The 17,780-nt window shown below is 45.3% G+C and overlaps 1 protein-coding gene across 1 annotated transcript in view; it reads left to right on the forward strand.

Moving 5' to 3' along the window:
* The first annotated feature begins 223 nt into the window (after positions 1–223).
* GLB1L3 (galactosidase beta 1 like 3) overlaps positions 224–17,780 on the forward strand; it is a 30,185-nt gene continuing 12,628 nt past the window's right edge. Inside the window, 11 exon segments of the mRNA XM_037013754.2 lie at positions 224–254; positions 529–652; positions 1,267–1,370; positions 1,841–2,049; positions 2,051–2,073; positions 6,734–6,802; positions 7,454–7,563; positions 9,000–9,096; positions 14,864–14,960; positions 16,306–16,387; positions 17,234–17,298. Of these exon segments, the coding sequence (XP_036869649.2) occupies positions 224–254; positions 529–652; positions 1,267–1,370; positions 1,841–2,049; positions 2,051–2,073; positions 6,734–6,802; positions 7,454–7,563; positions 9,000–9,096; positions 14,864–14,960; positions 16,306–16,387; positions 17,234–17,298 (1,011 nt within the window).

A 17,780-nucleotide genomic window follows, 5' to 3' on the forward strand; every position in this document is an offset into this window, starting at 1 on the left:
TAAGCACTTAGCACTGCCCTCTCAACCCTCCCTGATCTGCCCTTCCTAATTCTATGTCTCCAGCTTCCTCTCCTGCTACTATATAACCAAAGAATTCAAAACTGTAGTTTTATGCGGGTATTTTAACCTATTTCCACGGGTAGGAACAGTCCCACTTTGCTCTGATGATGTGCACTCACTTGCCGAGTCAGTTTGGAAAAACTGTACTCCATCAGGGTAGCCCATGGCCCTGGCCTGCACATCCACCACACCCGGTGGGATCTTCATTGTAATGTTTTACCCGTCGTGTTGACCCTGCTGCATTGTGTGCACCTGTCAATTCGAGCTGTCTAGAACCAAAGGGGCGCTCACCGTTTCTGAACCAACAGTTTAAATTCCCTGCTCTGGTTCATGCTAGGCTAAGCTGTCCGCCTCTTGCTCTCACTGGTCTCCGCCTTTCCGTCCCAATTGGTTGTTGACACACAGCTTAGGAAAATCAAGGTCAGGGAGATCACCCAAAACCCCTCCGCCTTGCTTCACTGGCTCCAGGCATTTGCGCAGACCGGGGTGCGTCCCGTGTCGGGTGCGCGGCTCTGCCGGGCCCTGCGCCGAGGCTTCTCCTGGAGTGGCCTAGGCTCTCCGCAGCGGGGGTGGGCTGCCCGCCCTGCCCCAGGTACTCCGCCCACCGCCCTGCTGGCGGGCGCGCTCGCCCCCCTCTTACCCGTCCCGCGCGTGCGCTCGCGAGGGCCTCCTGGGGCTCCCTCCGTCGTGCTAGCCTCTCGTCCACTGCCTTCGCCGCGGGGACCCTGCAGCATTACCAGCAGGCGCTGGGGCTGACCAGGATGGAGAACGCCTCATCAGCCCCCTTGGAGCCCTCGCTCCTCCAGTCTGTCCTTGCCCCGCACCTCAGCGGTGCTCGCCCTTCTGCGGGGCGGGCCTGGCCCCAGATGGGACAACAGCAGGGCCTGGATGCTGACCAGGACTCCCGGGCCCGACGCTGCGCTCCTGAAGCCGGTGGATGAGGCGCCACCGCCTCTGACTGAGCCCCGTGCCTGGTGTAGTCTCAGGGACTGAAAGCCTGCCTCCAGCTTGCTGTCCTAACCGAGGGGGACTGCGGGACAGCCCTGGTGGCACAGGGGCCTGGCTGGACCCAGGTGAAGCCGCAGCTTTCCCGTGCCCGCCTGAGTCTGGGCCTCCTCGCCGCTCTTGCGGCCAACCTGCCTCCAGAGCCGCTTTCTTGTCCTGAGCTTGGCCAGGCTAGTGATTGTTGCCTCTTTCTTTTTTCAGCCCGTGTCTACCCTGGAAGAGACTGTGCATCTTGATCCTGCCACTTATCTTATCAGGTTTTGCTCCCAGGATGAAATATGAAAAGTATTTTATATATGAAAATGTGCAGCTGCTGCCACTCCAGTTCAGGTCTCCCTGAGTGGGTGGGAGGGTAGCTTTTTCTCCTTTCTTGGAAGGCATGCCAAGCACGTCTACTAGGCTTTGGTGGTTTCTCCTCATCCCCTCCCCTCCCCCTCTTCCCCCCCTCCTCCTCCCCTTCCCCTCCCCCTCCCCTCCTCCCCTCCCCCTCCCCTCCCCTCCCCCTTTCCCGCCCCTCCCCATCCCCATCCCCCTCCTCCCCCTTTCCCGCCCCTCCCCATCCCCATCCCCCTCCCCTCCCCCTTTCCAGCCCCTCCCCATCCCCATCCCCCCTCCCCCTCCCCTCCCCTCCCCCTTTCCCTTCCCCTCCCCATCCCCATCCCCCTCCTCCCCCTCCTCTCCCCTCCCCTCCCCCTTTCCCTTCCCCTCCCCTCCCCATCCCCTCTCCTCCCCTACCCCTTTCCCTCCCCCTCCCCTCCGTCCTCCCCTCCCCCTCCCCACCCCTCCCTCAATGGATTTAATTGGTCTTCTCTGACCCCTCTCAAGCTGAAGGACCGAACTGTGGGTCTTCGGACTGAAAGTTCAGACGGGAGGAGTCCATACTTCACACTGGACGGTCACAAGTTCCTGATCTTCTGGGGCTCCACACGCTTTTTCCGGGTGCCCAGGGCGTACTGGAGGGACTAATGGCTGAAGCTGAGGGCCTTGCAGCTTCAACATTGCCACCATGTGAGTGCAGCCCCAGCCTCTTCTCGGGGCTCAGGGCCTCTGGTTTACGGAGCCCTACCTGAGGATTCCCTTCCAAATAGGCATTTCCGGCAATAGCCTTTTGTGCCTAAGTGTCACTTACATCTCATGCTTGGATTGCTGTGGTCGAAGCCTTGGATAGGGGTTAACAGGAGAAAGAAAGAAGTGATTTCCTCCGTAATCTCCCTAATGGGAGAGTCTGGGGCTTCTGGGAGCACTCAGTCTAATGACATTCGCGAAAGGATATTGACGATAAACACATTGTATTGTAAAAGCAATTCTTATTAATTGTTTAATACAGATGAAAATGTAGTGGAATTGTAGTATAAAAATGAACATGTAAAGAAATACAGCATCAGTAAATGAAGTTTAATTGCATAAAGGAAATGAATATTGTAATTTAACAGTTGGGAGTGTAGGGGTTTAGAGTCAGTTCCAGCTCTACCTCTAATCACCACTTACTGGGGGCCTGGGGTCCTCTTCAGTACATGGGCAGAATAACAGTTGCCTCATAAGGCTGTACTGATGATTAAATAAGATAAAACCGTTATCTTACTTATGTGAAAAATGCCTATCTCTATGGCTGGCACATATATATATATGTACTTAATTATGAAAAGAAATACAGACCCAGTTGTCAAACAGAAGAATTTAAATATAAATTTAACATAAGTTTAGCATGATACATGTATGACTGAGCATGATTACATGTATGGTGATAAAAGGTAACATGTCTTTAGGGTGGTATACTGATGGCTCGGCATTTTCTAAGCATTGTTGAGAAATCTCTTAATCCTCACAACTGTCCCAGGAGATGGATAGTGTAATTCCCACTGTGAGAGAGAAGAAGAGAAAGCACAGGGGACTTAACCAGCTTGCTCACCATGAGTGTCCCCACCCAGCATCTTTTCAAGGCACAGCCACGCAGTTGTGAATGAGGATGCCACAGCGTCACCCACAGCAAAGGTTCCTGCCTGTCCACAAATGAGCCTTCAAATAAGAACCATGCCAAGACAAAAATCATATTTGAGTTAGGAACAGTGGAGGTCCTTTCATAACAGACCTATTGCAGAAAAGTCTTGAAATTAAAAAAATTGGGAGCCAATAAACGTGGGTTGAAGGGTAAGCCCAAAGAAAATCTGTGGAAGGCCGTGTTGTGGGAACTGCCTGTAAAAGAATAAGGGGTTAACTTCTTGGGGATGCTGTTCCTGAAGGTTAGAGGAAAGGTGGGGAGGCCACCTTGGTATAACAATCCTGGTGTTGCTAGAACACAGAGATGCTAATTTAAATCTATCTACCAGTGCCACATAAGATAACCAACTTTATTCAGTGAACATGCATACAGCATTTACACACAGCCAGCCATGTTCTAAACCCTGGAAAATACTAATTCATTTCATCCCCATGGGAATGCTATTCAGTGAGCAGAGGGCTATCACTATCTTTTGTAGGTGAGAAAACTCAGATCAACAGAAGTTAAAGCCGTTCCCAAAGGCACACAGTAGTAATAAGGGAGCTCTGCTTTGAATTCAGTCAGGCTCCAGGGTCCAGATGCTAGGCCGTTTGACCACCTTTCATTTTTATGGAATCTGCTTAGAGAATGAGGGTGGCATTCACAGCACTTTGTAACTCTTACTATAAAGTCTTGTAGAGCCTAAGCACCTTTTGCAGGGCATTTTATCATTTTATGATGCAGAAGATATTTTTCTTTTTCTTGATGAGATGTTTGTCACCAGCAATTAGAAACTTCTGTTGTTTTCATGGTCAAGCTACGGGATTTTATTAGTTAACATCAGGAAAAAGGAAAGAAAGTCCTGAAAAGCTCAACTTACAGAAAGGGAAAGAGCAGAAAAGTGTTAGCAAAATGCTATGGCATGTAATGTAATGTTTTGCATCTGTAACTCTTATTGTTAGTTCCAAAATATTTTAGTTTCCTTGCCTTTATGGGTTAATTCTACATTAGTTGTTATGGATCATACTTATAATGTATTGAGTTTTTAAAGAAGAACGAACCTTACACACCTACACTGCTGACCAGCCATATAGCAGCATCACAGAAATGCAAAAAACTGAGCTGGAATCAGAAAAGCCCTTTTCCTTCTTGATGGCCCTCCAGCGCCCACTTGTGGCAAAATTAAATGCTGTACTCACTCTAAAGGAGAAAATGCCTCAAGAGCTGGTCCGATAGTGCCGCGCTGATACCAAAAGCGAATGTGAAGCTGAGACACCATAAATTGATCATTGGCTCATCAACTATGCAAAGAATTTAATCACAAATAATTGCTGAGTTTTACTGAGGGACTTTTCTGCATCTTTTGAAAGGATTATATGGTTTTTCTCCACTCTTTTGTTAAAGAAGTAAACTACATTGACAGTTTTTCTAATATTTAACCAATCCACAGCTCTGGGTTGAATTCTATCCGGTTACAAGATATGCACGTGGGCATGTACACACACAAACATACACACACACACACAGATTGCTAGACTTGGTTTGCTCAAGTTTCATCTCAGATATGTATATTTAAGACAATAACTGAAATACATCTAAAACTTTATTTCTGTTAGTGTCCAGTTTTGATGTCAATCTTATAATAAACTCATCAAATGACTGTATTTTCCTTTTCTATTCACTGAAAATACTTTGCAAAAGAATTATTTTTACCTGGAATGGTCCTTAAAATTCACCCTTGAAACTGGACCTACTATCTTTACGGATGTGAGGTGAAGATTTGGGGGATGATGTAGCATTCTTGAACGGTTATTGTTTAACTCATGTTTTCTCTTTCTTCTAGAGAATATCCTATTTTTATTCTATAGATTTTTCTCCTTTCCTTCTTTTGGATTGACTGTGGCTTTAAAAAATCCTCCTCTCTATCTGGGAAGTTATACATCATATTGTGCATTGGGTCTTTTTTTCTCTTTTCCTACTCAATCTTGTCTAAATGCTTAGTTTTTTCAAAGAACTAGCTTGTAGGTTTATTAATCTTCTCTATATCTTTATGTTTTCTATTTCACAATTAATGAGTTGTGTATAATTTCATTTCTATGTTTGATTTAGTACTTTCTCCATCCTGTTGCTCTTTCTCTTCCTCCTTGTCTTCTTAGTTGAATATTGAGCTCATTTTCTCTCCATGATTTTCTGTTTTCTAATATACTTATTCAGGGGTATGAGTGTACCTTTAAGTATTGCTTTGGTTATAGATCCCATAAATGTCACTATATCACACTTTGAAAGTCTTTCGGTTTCAAATATTTCAGCTTTTGGGGAATATGTTTTCTCTTTTACTTTGTATTTTTCTGACTTTTTATTACTTTTAAAGTGTAATTTTCTAATTCAGTTACATTTGCTTTGGGATCGTGGACTATGTGATGTAGATTTTTAGGATTTGTTGAGGTTCTGTATTTTACAAATATTCCATGTGTTTTTAAAGAATGTATATGATCCATTTGTGGGAAACTGAGTTCTCTATGTATTTATTGGATCCAGTCTCTTAATTATGTTGTTCAAATCTATATTCTTATGATTTTTTGCTGTTATTTTCTTTGTTTCTTAGAAAAGTATTCTAAGTCTTCCCACTCTGACTGTGGATTTCACCCATTTCTTCTCTAATTCAGTAAACTTCTCCTTTACTTGAAGTTATGTTATGAAGAGCACAGAATTATTTCTCCTTGATTATATCTTTTTTATTACTATTTGATGTCTCTCTTAACATCAGCTTGCGAGGGTTTTTTGCCTCAAGATCCATTTTACCTGCTATTTAAGATTGTTAGAATATTTTTTTCTCATCTGTATTTTTTCCATCTTTCTGTTTTCAGCTTTTTCAGAAATTTTATTTAAAGTAAATCACTTGTAGTCATCCTTTAGCGATTTTTTTCAGTCTGTTCTCTCAATGTATAGCTATAAACTTTACCATGCATATTTAGAGCCTTTAGCAAACCAGCTTTTCATTCCTCCTTGCAATAAATGATGTTGAAATAAAGTCAGTTCTGCCATTATGCAACATACACATTCTTAACACTTATGCGCTGAGCAAATTTGCATAATAAGAACTAAGGGGTTCATGAGAAACATGAGGTTAGGGCCGCAGCACCCAAAAACTTTGTTGGTGATACACAAAAAAAGACAGTTACCTAATAAAGACCACACCTAATGAAAACTGTATGCATGTCCCTTCAGCCCTACAGACTTATAGACTCACTCAAGGGGGGTAGGGTCCCTCTTGCTAAGAACTAAAGGTGGTATCTTCCTCTATTTTATCTCCATCATCCTCATAAAGACTTCTCCTCTACGTTTGATTAATTCTTAGCAATCATTTACTGGGCATATGTAGACACTGGTGTTTTGTTTTTCTTTATATTTTGAATGGACATTACAAAGAATGAAGTGGTGAGTGGGATAATTTATGTATAAATCCAATGAATCTAGGATCATAGGATTATTGGCACCTTGGACCACAACTAGGTAGAAAGGAACTACTGAATATAGTCGTTGTTCGTGTGACACAGGTTTAATTGCCATTGGAAACTTCAACTTTTTCCAAAATAGAGTTATGCTAGGGTTTGGCATGGGTTGAGGGCTCACCTAGGAATTTAAAGGAAATAAATAAGACATTTACTGTACTTCTCTTCCCAATTACAGCTCTGTTCCGTGGAACCTCCATGAGCCAGAAAGAGGCAAATTTGACTTCTCTGGAAACCTGGACCTGGAGTATGTGCTGTGGCTGCATCTGGACCTGCCTGGGGTGGGAGGCAGAGAGGTGGCTCCTGGGGGTGACTTAGTGGCCATGGGGGCATCTTGGCTCTGCTTTGAGAAACTGGAGAGAGACAGGTCTGGATGGAGCTTGTTCTCAGAGTGCCGTGAAGGGCTCTGCCCCCAGGACGCAGGGCCTCTCAGGCCGTGAACCTGCTCCTCCCAGGGCTCTGGGCCTGCCTCCACCAAGCTCAGACCTTCCGCTGCAGCCCAAGGTGCCTCATCCCATGTCGGCCCTGCTCTGCAGTGTGGTCCGTCCAGCCCCGGGTGGGGACGGGGTACCCCTCTAGGGCAGCAAGGCCGTGGGGGTGAGGTTCACTGTTAGGATCCCCCATGCCCTGATGCCCTTCCTCTTCATGTTCCCACTGCAGCTGCACAGATAGTCCTAGGCTGGGAGGTGGTGAGTGCCCAGCACCCAGGGCCTCTGGCCTGTGGCCTGGTGTAGGGGTTCCCTGCTCAGCTGGGGAAGGGGCTGTGGCCTTCCCTGCACTTGCCCAGTGTCTCTGGTTCAAGGAGGAGGGCAGGTGAGGAGAGGAGCCAGGCAGCCCCTGCCCACCCTCTGCTCTGATGTGTGAGTTGCTGACCTTGCCCTCCTCCCGACCCACCCAGGTCATTTGTGCTGATGGCAGCAGAGATTGGGCTGTGGGTAATCCTGCGTCCAGGCCCCTACATCTGCAGTGAGATAGACCTCAGGGGCTTGCCCAGCTGAGCAGGGCTGAGTCCAGGGTTGTGGGAGCAGCACAGTAGTTTGCTTTGCTAAAAATAAAACTTCAATTTTATGATAATGAGCACATATTCTGTGTCTTCAACTTTGTGATGTGCTCTCCGCACATCATCTCAAATAATGTTTGCAGCAGTGTGGTGAGATGTAGGTACTATTGTCATCCCGTTTTACAGAATCAGACCTGTGGATGTTGTTCCCAATGGTGTGGGTGTGTGGCTGTGTGTAGGGGGGACACACCATATTCCTCTTTTTTTAATGCTGAGGTGCATACTGTGAAAGCACAAGTCTTAGTGACACAATACAATGTAAACATTGTGGCATTTGTATGCACTGGTGCAACCATCATCCAGATCAAGATATCAAACATTCTCTCTAATTTCACCCCATCCCCTCTCTTCCCTCTCCCCCCACCCATTATGATCACCAGTCTGTTCTCCATATCTATGAGTCTGTATTTGCTTTGTTTTTTAGACTACACATTGAGATCATATGGTAATTGTCTTCTTTCCCCACAGGAGGGAGCTACGCCCACCTGTGGTCTGTGGTGGGAAGAAAGGGAAGGGGCAAGAAGAGAGGGTTCTGAGGATTTCTGATTTTTCTCTTACCACTGAGGGAAGATAGAGTTCTCAGGTGCTTTCAGGGCCCTCGGCTCCTCCCTCTGTCCCATGTCCTTTGCCCTGTTCCCTCATTTGTGATGCTGGCCCTCCTTCCCACAGCTAAGCATGCTGCTCTCCTGGTATCTCCTCATGTGGTCCATGGCTCTGCTCTAGGTGAGCATCTTCACTTGCCTTGGCCAGGTATAGGCTCTGCTCTTCTCCAAGATGAACCTGTTCTCCCCTCCCAGCTCAGGATCAGAAAAGCCTGACCTCGAGGGAGGTGGGTGCTTTAGAGAAGCAGCACTCCCTGCCCACTTGAGCTGTAGGTCACCCAGTGCCTCAGCAGAGACCTGGGCGCATGCTTCCTGCCACTGAGCTCCCACTCTGTGCTTGAGCTGACAGGTCTTAGAGGAGCTATGGCCCTGTGCCTCAGGTGCATATGCTGTGCTCCAGAAAAATGCTTTAGGGAGCTGAAAAAGAATGAGGAGAGCATTCGATGACAGGTCACCAGAGCTCACTGAAACAGGTGAAGCAGCCTGCACAGAGCAGGAAGCACCTCCCAGGCTGCAGAGTGTCACATTGGTGGAGGTGGTATCTTTTCTGAGAAATCTCACAAGCTGGTGAGAATGGTCCAGAAAGCCTGCATGGTACACATCCTTTCAGGACCCTTGAGTGCTTCCTGGTCATGGACGAGAGATCGAAAGATGTTTCACTGTGCCGAAGGGGGTTGTGGGAAGAGGCTGGCTGTCAGAGCTTGGCCCCTGCCCCTGACTCATCCTCACCATCTTCCTGTCTCATACATTGAGTTTGTCCCCTTTCACCCCCAGTTGTCTAGTGCAGAACCCCAATCTGAAACTGAGAACAATCAACAAGGGCTTTGTTGAAGCAGTCGATAAATATTTTGACCACCTGATTTCCAGAGTGGTTCCTCTCCAGATAAAGCCAAATTACCTTTTCCTTTTAAAAAATATTTGGTTTAGGAAAATATTTTGTCCTGGCTTATTGACAGAATAGGCCGTGTCCAGTGTCTTTGAGACTTGAAGCTATATTCTTAACAACTGTGGCTTCTAGACTCTCATCTTAAGTGCAGCTTTTACTGCAGGGTGCTAGAAAGACATGCATTACCTGAGACAGGGACTGACAAAGGGTACAGGTTTGTGATTGGCCTCATTGTTCTGAATGTCTGTACTTGATATGCACTGAACTCACTGATGTTTGTGTGGCTTATTTCTGCTCTTAAATTATCTTGGTTGGTTTAGACAGTTAATATGAGCACTTAATTAAAAAGCTGAAAAGAGAACAAAAGAATTTATGGTGAAATGAAAACCATTCAGTTGCCTTTTCACAGCACAACCAACACATTTTACTAGATTTTTGTATGTCTTCCTAGGTATTTTCTATACACATGGAAGCAAATTATATATATACATGCTTATACACACATGTATATATATATACATTTTATCTAAAAATATACAATTCCCACTAGACATTTTTTTATTTTAGTATCATTGATGTACAGTTACTTGAACAACATTATGGTTACTAGATTCCACCTATTATCAAGTCCCCCCCACACACCCCATTAAAGTCACTGTCCATCAGCATAGTAAGATGCTATAGAATCATTACTTGTCTTCTCTGTATATAGTGCCTTTCCCATGTCCCTCCCTGCTACATTATGTGTGCTAATCATAATGTCCTTTTTGCCCCCTTATCCCTCCCTTCCCACCCATCCTCCCCAGTCCCTTTCTTTTTGGTAACTGTTAGTCCATTCTTGGGTTCTGTGAGTCTGCTGCTGTTTTGTTCCTTCACTTTTTTCTTTGCTCTTATACTCTACAGATGAGTAAAATCATTTGATACTTGTCTTTCTCCCCCGGCTTATTTCACTGAGCATCATACCCTCTAGCTCCATCCATGTTGTTGCAAATGGTAGAACTTGTTTTCTTCTTATGGCTGAATAATATTTCATTGTGTATATGTAACACATCTTCTTTATCCATTCATCTATTAATGGGCACTTAGGTTGGTTCCATTTCTTGGCTATTGTAAATAGTGCTGCGATAAACATAGGAATGCATCTGTCTTTTTCAAACTGGGCTCCTGCATTCTTAGGGTAAATTCCTAGGAGTGGAATTACTGGGTCAAATGGTATTTCTATTTTGAGTTTTTTGAGGAACCTCCATACTGATTTTCACAATGGTTGAACTAGTTTACATTCCCACCAGCAGTGTAGGAGGGTTCCCCTTTCTCCACATCCTCGCCAACATTTGTTGTTTGTCTTTTGGATAGTGGCCATCCTAACTGGTATGAGGTGATATCTCATTGTGGTTTTAATTTGCATTTTCCTGATGATTAGTGATGTGGAGCATCTTTTCATGTGCCTGTTGGGCATCTGAATTTTTTCTTTGTAGAAGTGTCTGTTCAGCTCCTCTGCCCATTTTTGAATTGGCATATTTGCTTTTTGTTTGTTGAGGTACGTGAGCTCTTTATATAATTTGGATGTCAGCCCCTTATCGGATATGTCATTTATGAGTATATTCTCCCATACTGCAGGATGTCTTTTTTTCCTACTGATGGTGTTCTTTGCTGTACAGAAGCTTTTTAGTTTGATATAATCCCACTTGTTCATTTTTGCTTTTGTTTCCCTTGCCCAGGGAGATATGTTCATGAAGAAGTTGCTCATGTTTATGTCCAAGATATTTTTGCCTGTATTTTTTTCTCAGAGTTTTATGTTTTCATGACCTACATTCAGGTCTTTGATCCATTTTGAGTTTACTTTTGTGTATGGGGTTAGACAATAATCCAGTTTAATTCTCTTAGATGTAGCTGTCCAGTTTTGCCAACACCAGCTATTGAAGAAGCTATAGTATTTCCCCATTGTATATCCATGGCTCCTTTATCGTATATTAATTGGCCATATATGCTTGGGTTTACATCTGGGCTCTCTATTCTGTTCCACTGGTCTATTAGTCTGTTCTTGTGCCAGTACCAAATTGTCTTGATTACTGTGGCTTTGTAGTAGAGCTTGAAGTCAGGGAACATAATTCCCCCAGCTTTAGTCTTCCTTCTCAGGATTGCTTTGGCTATTCAGGGTCTTTTGTTGTTCCACATGAATTTCAGAACTATTTGCTCTAGTTCATTGAAGAATGCTATAGGTATTTTGATAGGGATTGCATTGAATCTGTAGATTGCTTTAGGCAGGATGGTCATTTTGACAATATTAATTCTTCCTAGCCAAGAGCATGTGATGAATTTCCATTTATTAGTCTCCTCTTTAATTTCTTTTAAGAGTGTCTTATAGTTTTGAGGGTATAGATCTTTCACTTCCTTGGTTAGGTTTATTCCTAGGTATTTTATTCTTTATGATGCAATTGGAATTGTTTTCCTGATTTCTCTTTCTGCTAGTTCATCGTTAGTGTATAGGAAAGCAACAGATTCTATGTATTAATTTTGTTTCCCACAACTTTGTTGAATTCAGATATTCGATCTAGTAGTTTTGGAGTGGATTCTTAAGGTTTTTTTTGTACAATATCATGCCATCTGCAAACAGGAACAGTTTGAATTCTTCCTTACTAATATGGATGCCTTTTATTTCTTTGTGTTGTCTGATTGCCATGGCTAGGACCTCCAGAACTATGTTGAATGAAAGTGGGGAGAGTGGGCACTCTTGTCTTGTTCCTATCTTAAAGGAAAAGCTTTCAGCTTCTTGCTGTTAAGTATAATGTTGGCTGTGGGTTTGTCATATACCCAGTAGACATTTTTCTTTTGTCATGTGAAAATATATCTTTGAATGCTGCCATTCTTTATAGTGGCTGCATAATATTCCACAACAGAAATATCATGACTCATTCAACAGCCCTTGCCATGCGTATCTTTCAAGGTTTTATTATAATGAGTAACCTGATGCATGTCATTTTTGTGCCTCTGTGAGTATATTAGCTACTGTGTGGGAATAATATATGAATCAAGTATAGAAATCAAATGTATAATTACACAGAACTTGATTACTTTTCCTGTAATTCCTGATAAGTGATCAAGAACAGAACAAGACCAAAACAGTTTTGGTGACCTAATTGCCCTTGCTGTTGTTTCAATACCTCGTAAGACGTTGCTCCCCAGGAGACTAGAGACTCCGAGGATTAAGTTTAGAGTTAGTTAATGGTTGTCTATTAAGTCCCCACACAGAATTCTGTTGTTATCTTGCATTTGCTCAATAAATACAAAGGGTGCCCTCTCAGCACCACTCTTGTGCTGTTATGCCTTGAATCCTGTGTTATGCCTTGAACGGATTTATAAACATCCATTTAGATCTTCAATATCTCATTGCATCTCCTCCCTTGTCTGCGGGTCAGAAGCAGAGAGGGGACCGACATACTGCTTACATTTCAATTTGTTTTCATGTCTTAAATGCAAAGGGGACAGATGCCAGGTGTTTTCTTTTCCCCATGGAACCCAGACTTTACATACTTGACGAGAACTGCCTTATTTTCACTGTGTCAGTCTACAGTCATAGACCAGTCTGTGACAAAAAAAGAACATACTTTGCAGTCTATAAGGCAGCATTGTTTGATCATTGTGTTTGATTTTTAAAATATAACACTCTTCCAAATAAGAGGGGGCACATTTATTACTTGAATAAAAATCTTATTTTAAGAACATACCTCTTGATAAAACTTGAGATGGGATAAAAATCAAGACTATTATGTAGTAGACTAGCAGCTTATATTCTTAGGCTCTTTTTGGGAAAAATATGATGCAGATCTAGTCCTTCAAAACAAATTCTGAACTGTGAATTGTGAGTTACTCTTATCAGTATAATTATAACAGGAAGACATGGGAGATTAGAAATGGAAATAATGTCAAACACAGATTGGGAATATTTCTGCAATATGACATTAGGAGACATGAACAACAATGAGGGAGGTAGAAGACCTTGTTTATGGCTTAAACTCTGGGTCTGTTTGGTGGAACTGAGGTACATCTTTTGTAGGAAGGCCTGAAGGCATGTTCCTGGCTGCTTTTCTGCCATCTAGGTGGGACTCAGTGGCAAGAGTAAAAACCTATGAGCATTAAAACTAGAAAGACTTTGAATGTCTGGATGGAAGTTCAGGCACAAGTACAGATGCATTTGTATAGATGCAGCAAGCAAAGCAAATTTATAAACATCTGTTCAAATCAGGTAGGCAATCCTAGGAAATTTTTCAGAAGTAAGGAATTATAAGTGCAAATGAAAGGTATAGGGTTTGTTATTACTAAATTATTAGCATTTTAAGGTCTTTCTTTTGAGTGGTTATCCTCATTGTTTTAATTATATTTAAATATCTTTTAGAGTGTATTTACTGTTCATTGGGATCTTTATTCTTAGAATCCTGTTTATTTCTTAAGGTCAACCATGCATTCTCCTATGATGAGATTTCTAGAAACTTCACCCTTCAGTGTGAAATTAAGATACTACTTTTCAATAATACAAACAACTGTATGCAAATTTATCAGTTCAAAATACTTATTATGTTCATTCAACAAGTGATTATTGAGCACCTACTATGTGCCAAGCACTGTGTAGGAGTCAAGCTTCTAATGACATGTCCCTGCCCATGGAGCTTACAGTCCAACATGAGTGACAAGCAAGCACTTAAACAGGAGTGACCATTGCTCCAGTGGAGGAAGTGCAGGAACCCCCTGACAGATGTGAAACAAGGAGAATGACAGGTGCGGAGCAAGTTTTCAGAGAAGGCAAATGGTGGACAGGCATTAGCCAGGCCGGGACAGTGGTCAGGAAGCCCCAACACTGGTGACGACCAGAAGGCAAGAGACGGGAGGAGGAGCTTGAAAAACTAAAGGAAGGTCACCTCAAACGGTGGGGCTGCGAGATGAGCCCGCCCAGCTGGCGCGCCCCCCTCTGCGCCAGGGAGGGGGAGGCCTCGCTCTGACACGGGCGTTCGCTGTGCGGTAGGAGCCAGCTCGAGGCGAGCGCGGATCAGATGCCCTGCCCTTCCGGTGGAGAGACCCGAAGGGCCGGCGCCAGCCTGCGAGGAAGGCCCGGGGCGGTTAACGGGAGCCAGCAGAACCCGTCCCTGATGGGGGCTTTGGGCCGCCGTGGCAGCGAAGTTTCCCCGCGGTGGTTTGTGGAGTGGGTAACTGAGAACGTGCGTGGACACAATCGGCCACTCTTCCCAGAGGCCGGGCTCGCAGAGCCAGCACACAGCGCCCTGAGTGCGGGTGTTGGAACGTAGGGTGTCGGAGCAAGTTCCCAAGACGTGGACGTGGCTCAGTTTGGAAGGAAAGGATGAAGGAGGAGGGAGAGGGAACTGGTCTCTGCAGAGGGGCCGTAGGGGCTCCGCAGGAGGGTGGCAGGGCTCTGAAACAGGAGGACAAAGGAGGGACACCCCTTCATGTGGGGGGGGGGGAAGTGGATGGGGTGGGTGGAAGCAGGTGAGTTTGTAGGTGTCAGATCCCTTACTTAAGCAGGTAATTAGTATGAGAAATAGAGGGGAACCTGGGGATTGCTTACATACAGACTAGGGACCGCCTGGCTCCTTACAGTAGATGGGGCACCCAGAGTGACTGGCCAGAGGCCCTGGAGAGGAGAGAGGGTGCGGTGGCTGGTCTCAGTGTGGAGCAGGGGGTGCCTGCAGGTGTGCTGTCCTGAACCGCAAGCCACAGACCCAGCCCCACAGCCCGTCGTATGCTTGTCTCTCAGTACGTGAGGGGAGGCCCCATCACTGCAGTGCAGGTGGAAAACGAGTATGGCTCATTTAACAAGGATAAAGACTACATGCCTTATGTTCAGCAGGTACCAAACGCTTGGTGTGTCTCCGTGTTTACGGGCTTCCTGTCTCTTTCATGGGATGTGGCACTCAGGCATGTGGGTGGTGAGAAAATAGGAGCTCAGTTTCTCTGTGAATCTGCTATATGGTCAGGGCAGTCTAGGGATTGCAGTAACTTTATTACGAGATAAAACATGACATTAGAGGATTATTCCTTTCTAGGCGCTCTATGACCCACAATTCTCATTAACACTGGGGGTAGGTGAATCCATACCCACAGTAAGTAAATAAAGCTTCGTGAGCTCAATGATGAGGTCTATCATCTTGCAGCTTTCTGAGCTGTAGTATGAACATCCTTTCTTCTGTTACCTTTGCCCCTCCATGGAGGAATGTGTCAAGCCAGGAATAACTGCTGTCCTGACTGGTGTTCCTTCTGGTGGGTCAGGCCCTTTGCCATTCCTGGTGGCCCACATCAGGAAACTGATGAGTTCTAGCATAAACTGGACCTCTCCCTGGGGTGCTAAGAAGGACTAGCACTGTCCACATAGAAACTTCTGGGCAGAATGGCCTAGGGAGCGGTGGGGACAAGTTGCCAGCTAGGCAAAGAAGAAAGAGGGAAGGGACAGGCATGATCTCCACAGGTGTCCAGGCTCCTGCCCTACAGCTGTGGCTTCTGCAGCTGGACAAAGTCTGTGAGCAATGTTTCTCCCTAACTTTTCTCAAAGGGATCACATCAGGCCCCTTAGCTCCATCTCACCCAGCTAGTATTATTTTTTCTTGGTTTTTAAATTTTACCCCTGGAGCCAGTTATGGCTCCAGGAACATAAAAGGCCCACAGATGGGGTCCTCTCAGCCCCTGTTTGTGTGTCTGCTGCCTATGCCCTTGGTAAATATGATTTGAAAATTAGGTCCCCTTCCCCAAAGCCATGGCAGGCTTCCTCACTTCCTTTGGGTGGCCAGGTAGGACCCACGTTTTGTATAAGTTGGCTTGGATATTTCTTCAATTATGGCCTTCTCCCTTTAGGCTCAAAATGCTTCAAGTCTTCTTCCTCTTCTTTCTTAGATTTAGATGAGCCCTTGGGGTGTTTCTTCATGAACTCAGCCTTGTGCTTTTCCCCTTGAGGCTATAACCATGGGGTGTCAGAGCTTATACTCAGCTGGTTTTGTGGCCGCCCCTGGGAAAAACACCAGGTGAGACAGAGGCCATGATTCCCTAGCTCACGAAGCTGCAGATGGCCAAGACTTTCAATGCACACCTTTCTCGCTAGCTCACACACTGCCTACCTGTGCCCACATCCATTTCCTAATTTCCTTATATTTTCTTCTTCCCATGGGAGCCAGGGAAGTGATTTCATTTTGTTTTCTCAACAGGCTCTTCTGAAAAGAAAGATTGTGGAGCTGCTCTTAACCTCGGATAGCGTGAAAGTTGTGTCAAGGGGCTGCATAGAAGGAGGTAAACACTAAAGGAGAATGGATGCTCTTGAACGCCATCCTGGATCTTGAGTAAGCCTCAGAAATTATGTCCCTCCTTCCATGTACATTGCCACAGACCCCAGAGTTGTATCACTATGGACAAGAACTCATGATCAAAAGGGTGAGTTCACTTCTTGCTCATGCTGTCTTTAAATGAGTTGCTTTCGAGCTTTTCCATCTGCAGGACACTTTTCCAACTTTCATAATTTTTCTGTGTCTGAGAATCTGGATTGGTGCACCACCAACACGGAGAAGCAGAACAGAAGTGTCATGTGTTAGAAAGCCCACGTAGGCAAAGTCTCCCCTGGGGTCCTACAGTCGAGGTTTACTGAGCTCTGAGGAAGTCTTAGAGAGTCACGTGGCGGAACTGTTCAGACAGGATCATGGGATGCTTTTTGTGAGGTAAATGGCCATGGTACAAGCAGCCAGATGGGACTGGACTGTCTGTAAGGTAGTCTTTAGCTCAAGGCTGGGGCTGGTATGTACTGCTTTCTCCTTTTCATGGCTCTTCCCTACATTACTACTGTACAGTGGAAAGCATGTACTATGTGGGGTCAGGAAACCTGCATTCAATTGTTGGTCTGATCAAGTTGTATGACCTTGGCCTGTTCCAGTTCTCTGAACAAAATATGACTACTTGCACCTGCCCTTCTTACCTCACATTATCCCTGTGGTCCAATGTGAGGACATACATGGCAGCCCTTGTGCACTGCAAATCGGGGTGCTAGTAGTACTGGCCATCCTTCCTTCCAGGTGTGGGTGTGGTCCTCCACCCCCTGGTGGCACTGCTACCAGGCTCACACAGCCCCTCTCTTTCTCTCCACAGTACTGGCCACTGTCAACATGAAAATGTTTCAGAAGAACACTTTTAAGCACCTTTATGAGGTGCAGGTAAGGACATGGTAGGGATGAAGGTCTTGACGCTTCTTGGCCCTGGCCTCCCTGGCATGTGAGCTGGTGTCCATGAGGTTGGGAGGCTGGGCAACAAGCCCACTGCTTCCCCTGAGGCCTTGGCTGGGTTCCAGAGAAACTGTGGAAGTTCATGCCTGTGTCCTGGGGAATGAGAAGTAATCTGGCCTCTGCCACCCTGGTAGTGGAGTGCCTTCTGGGGACAACCAGGGAAGGGTGAGGGCACCATGTCAGAGTGACAGATGTCCTTCTCCTGCAAGGACAGAGCTCAGAAATAGGCTGCATGCTGCTGACAGACTCATCTTGGTTTTGACAGGCTCAGCCCTTTTAGCCAGGCTGTGCAAATGCTGTGGTGAGTCCATTGAACAGACATGACTGGGTAGTACCCTATCCTTTCAGTGGGTGACCCCTGTGATAGATGTGAAGATGGACAAACCATGTCTCCACAGAGCCATGGACTGAGC

This window comes from Manis javanica, chromosome 6, assembly GCF_040802235.1.
Source record: "Manis javanica isolate MJ-LG chromosome 6, MJ_LKY, whole genome shotgun sequence".
NCBI lineage: Eukaryota > Metazoa > Chordata > Mammalia > Pholidota > Manidae > Manis > Manis javanica.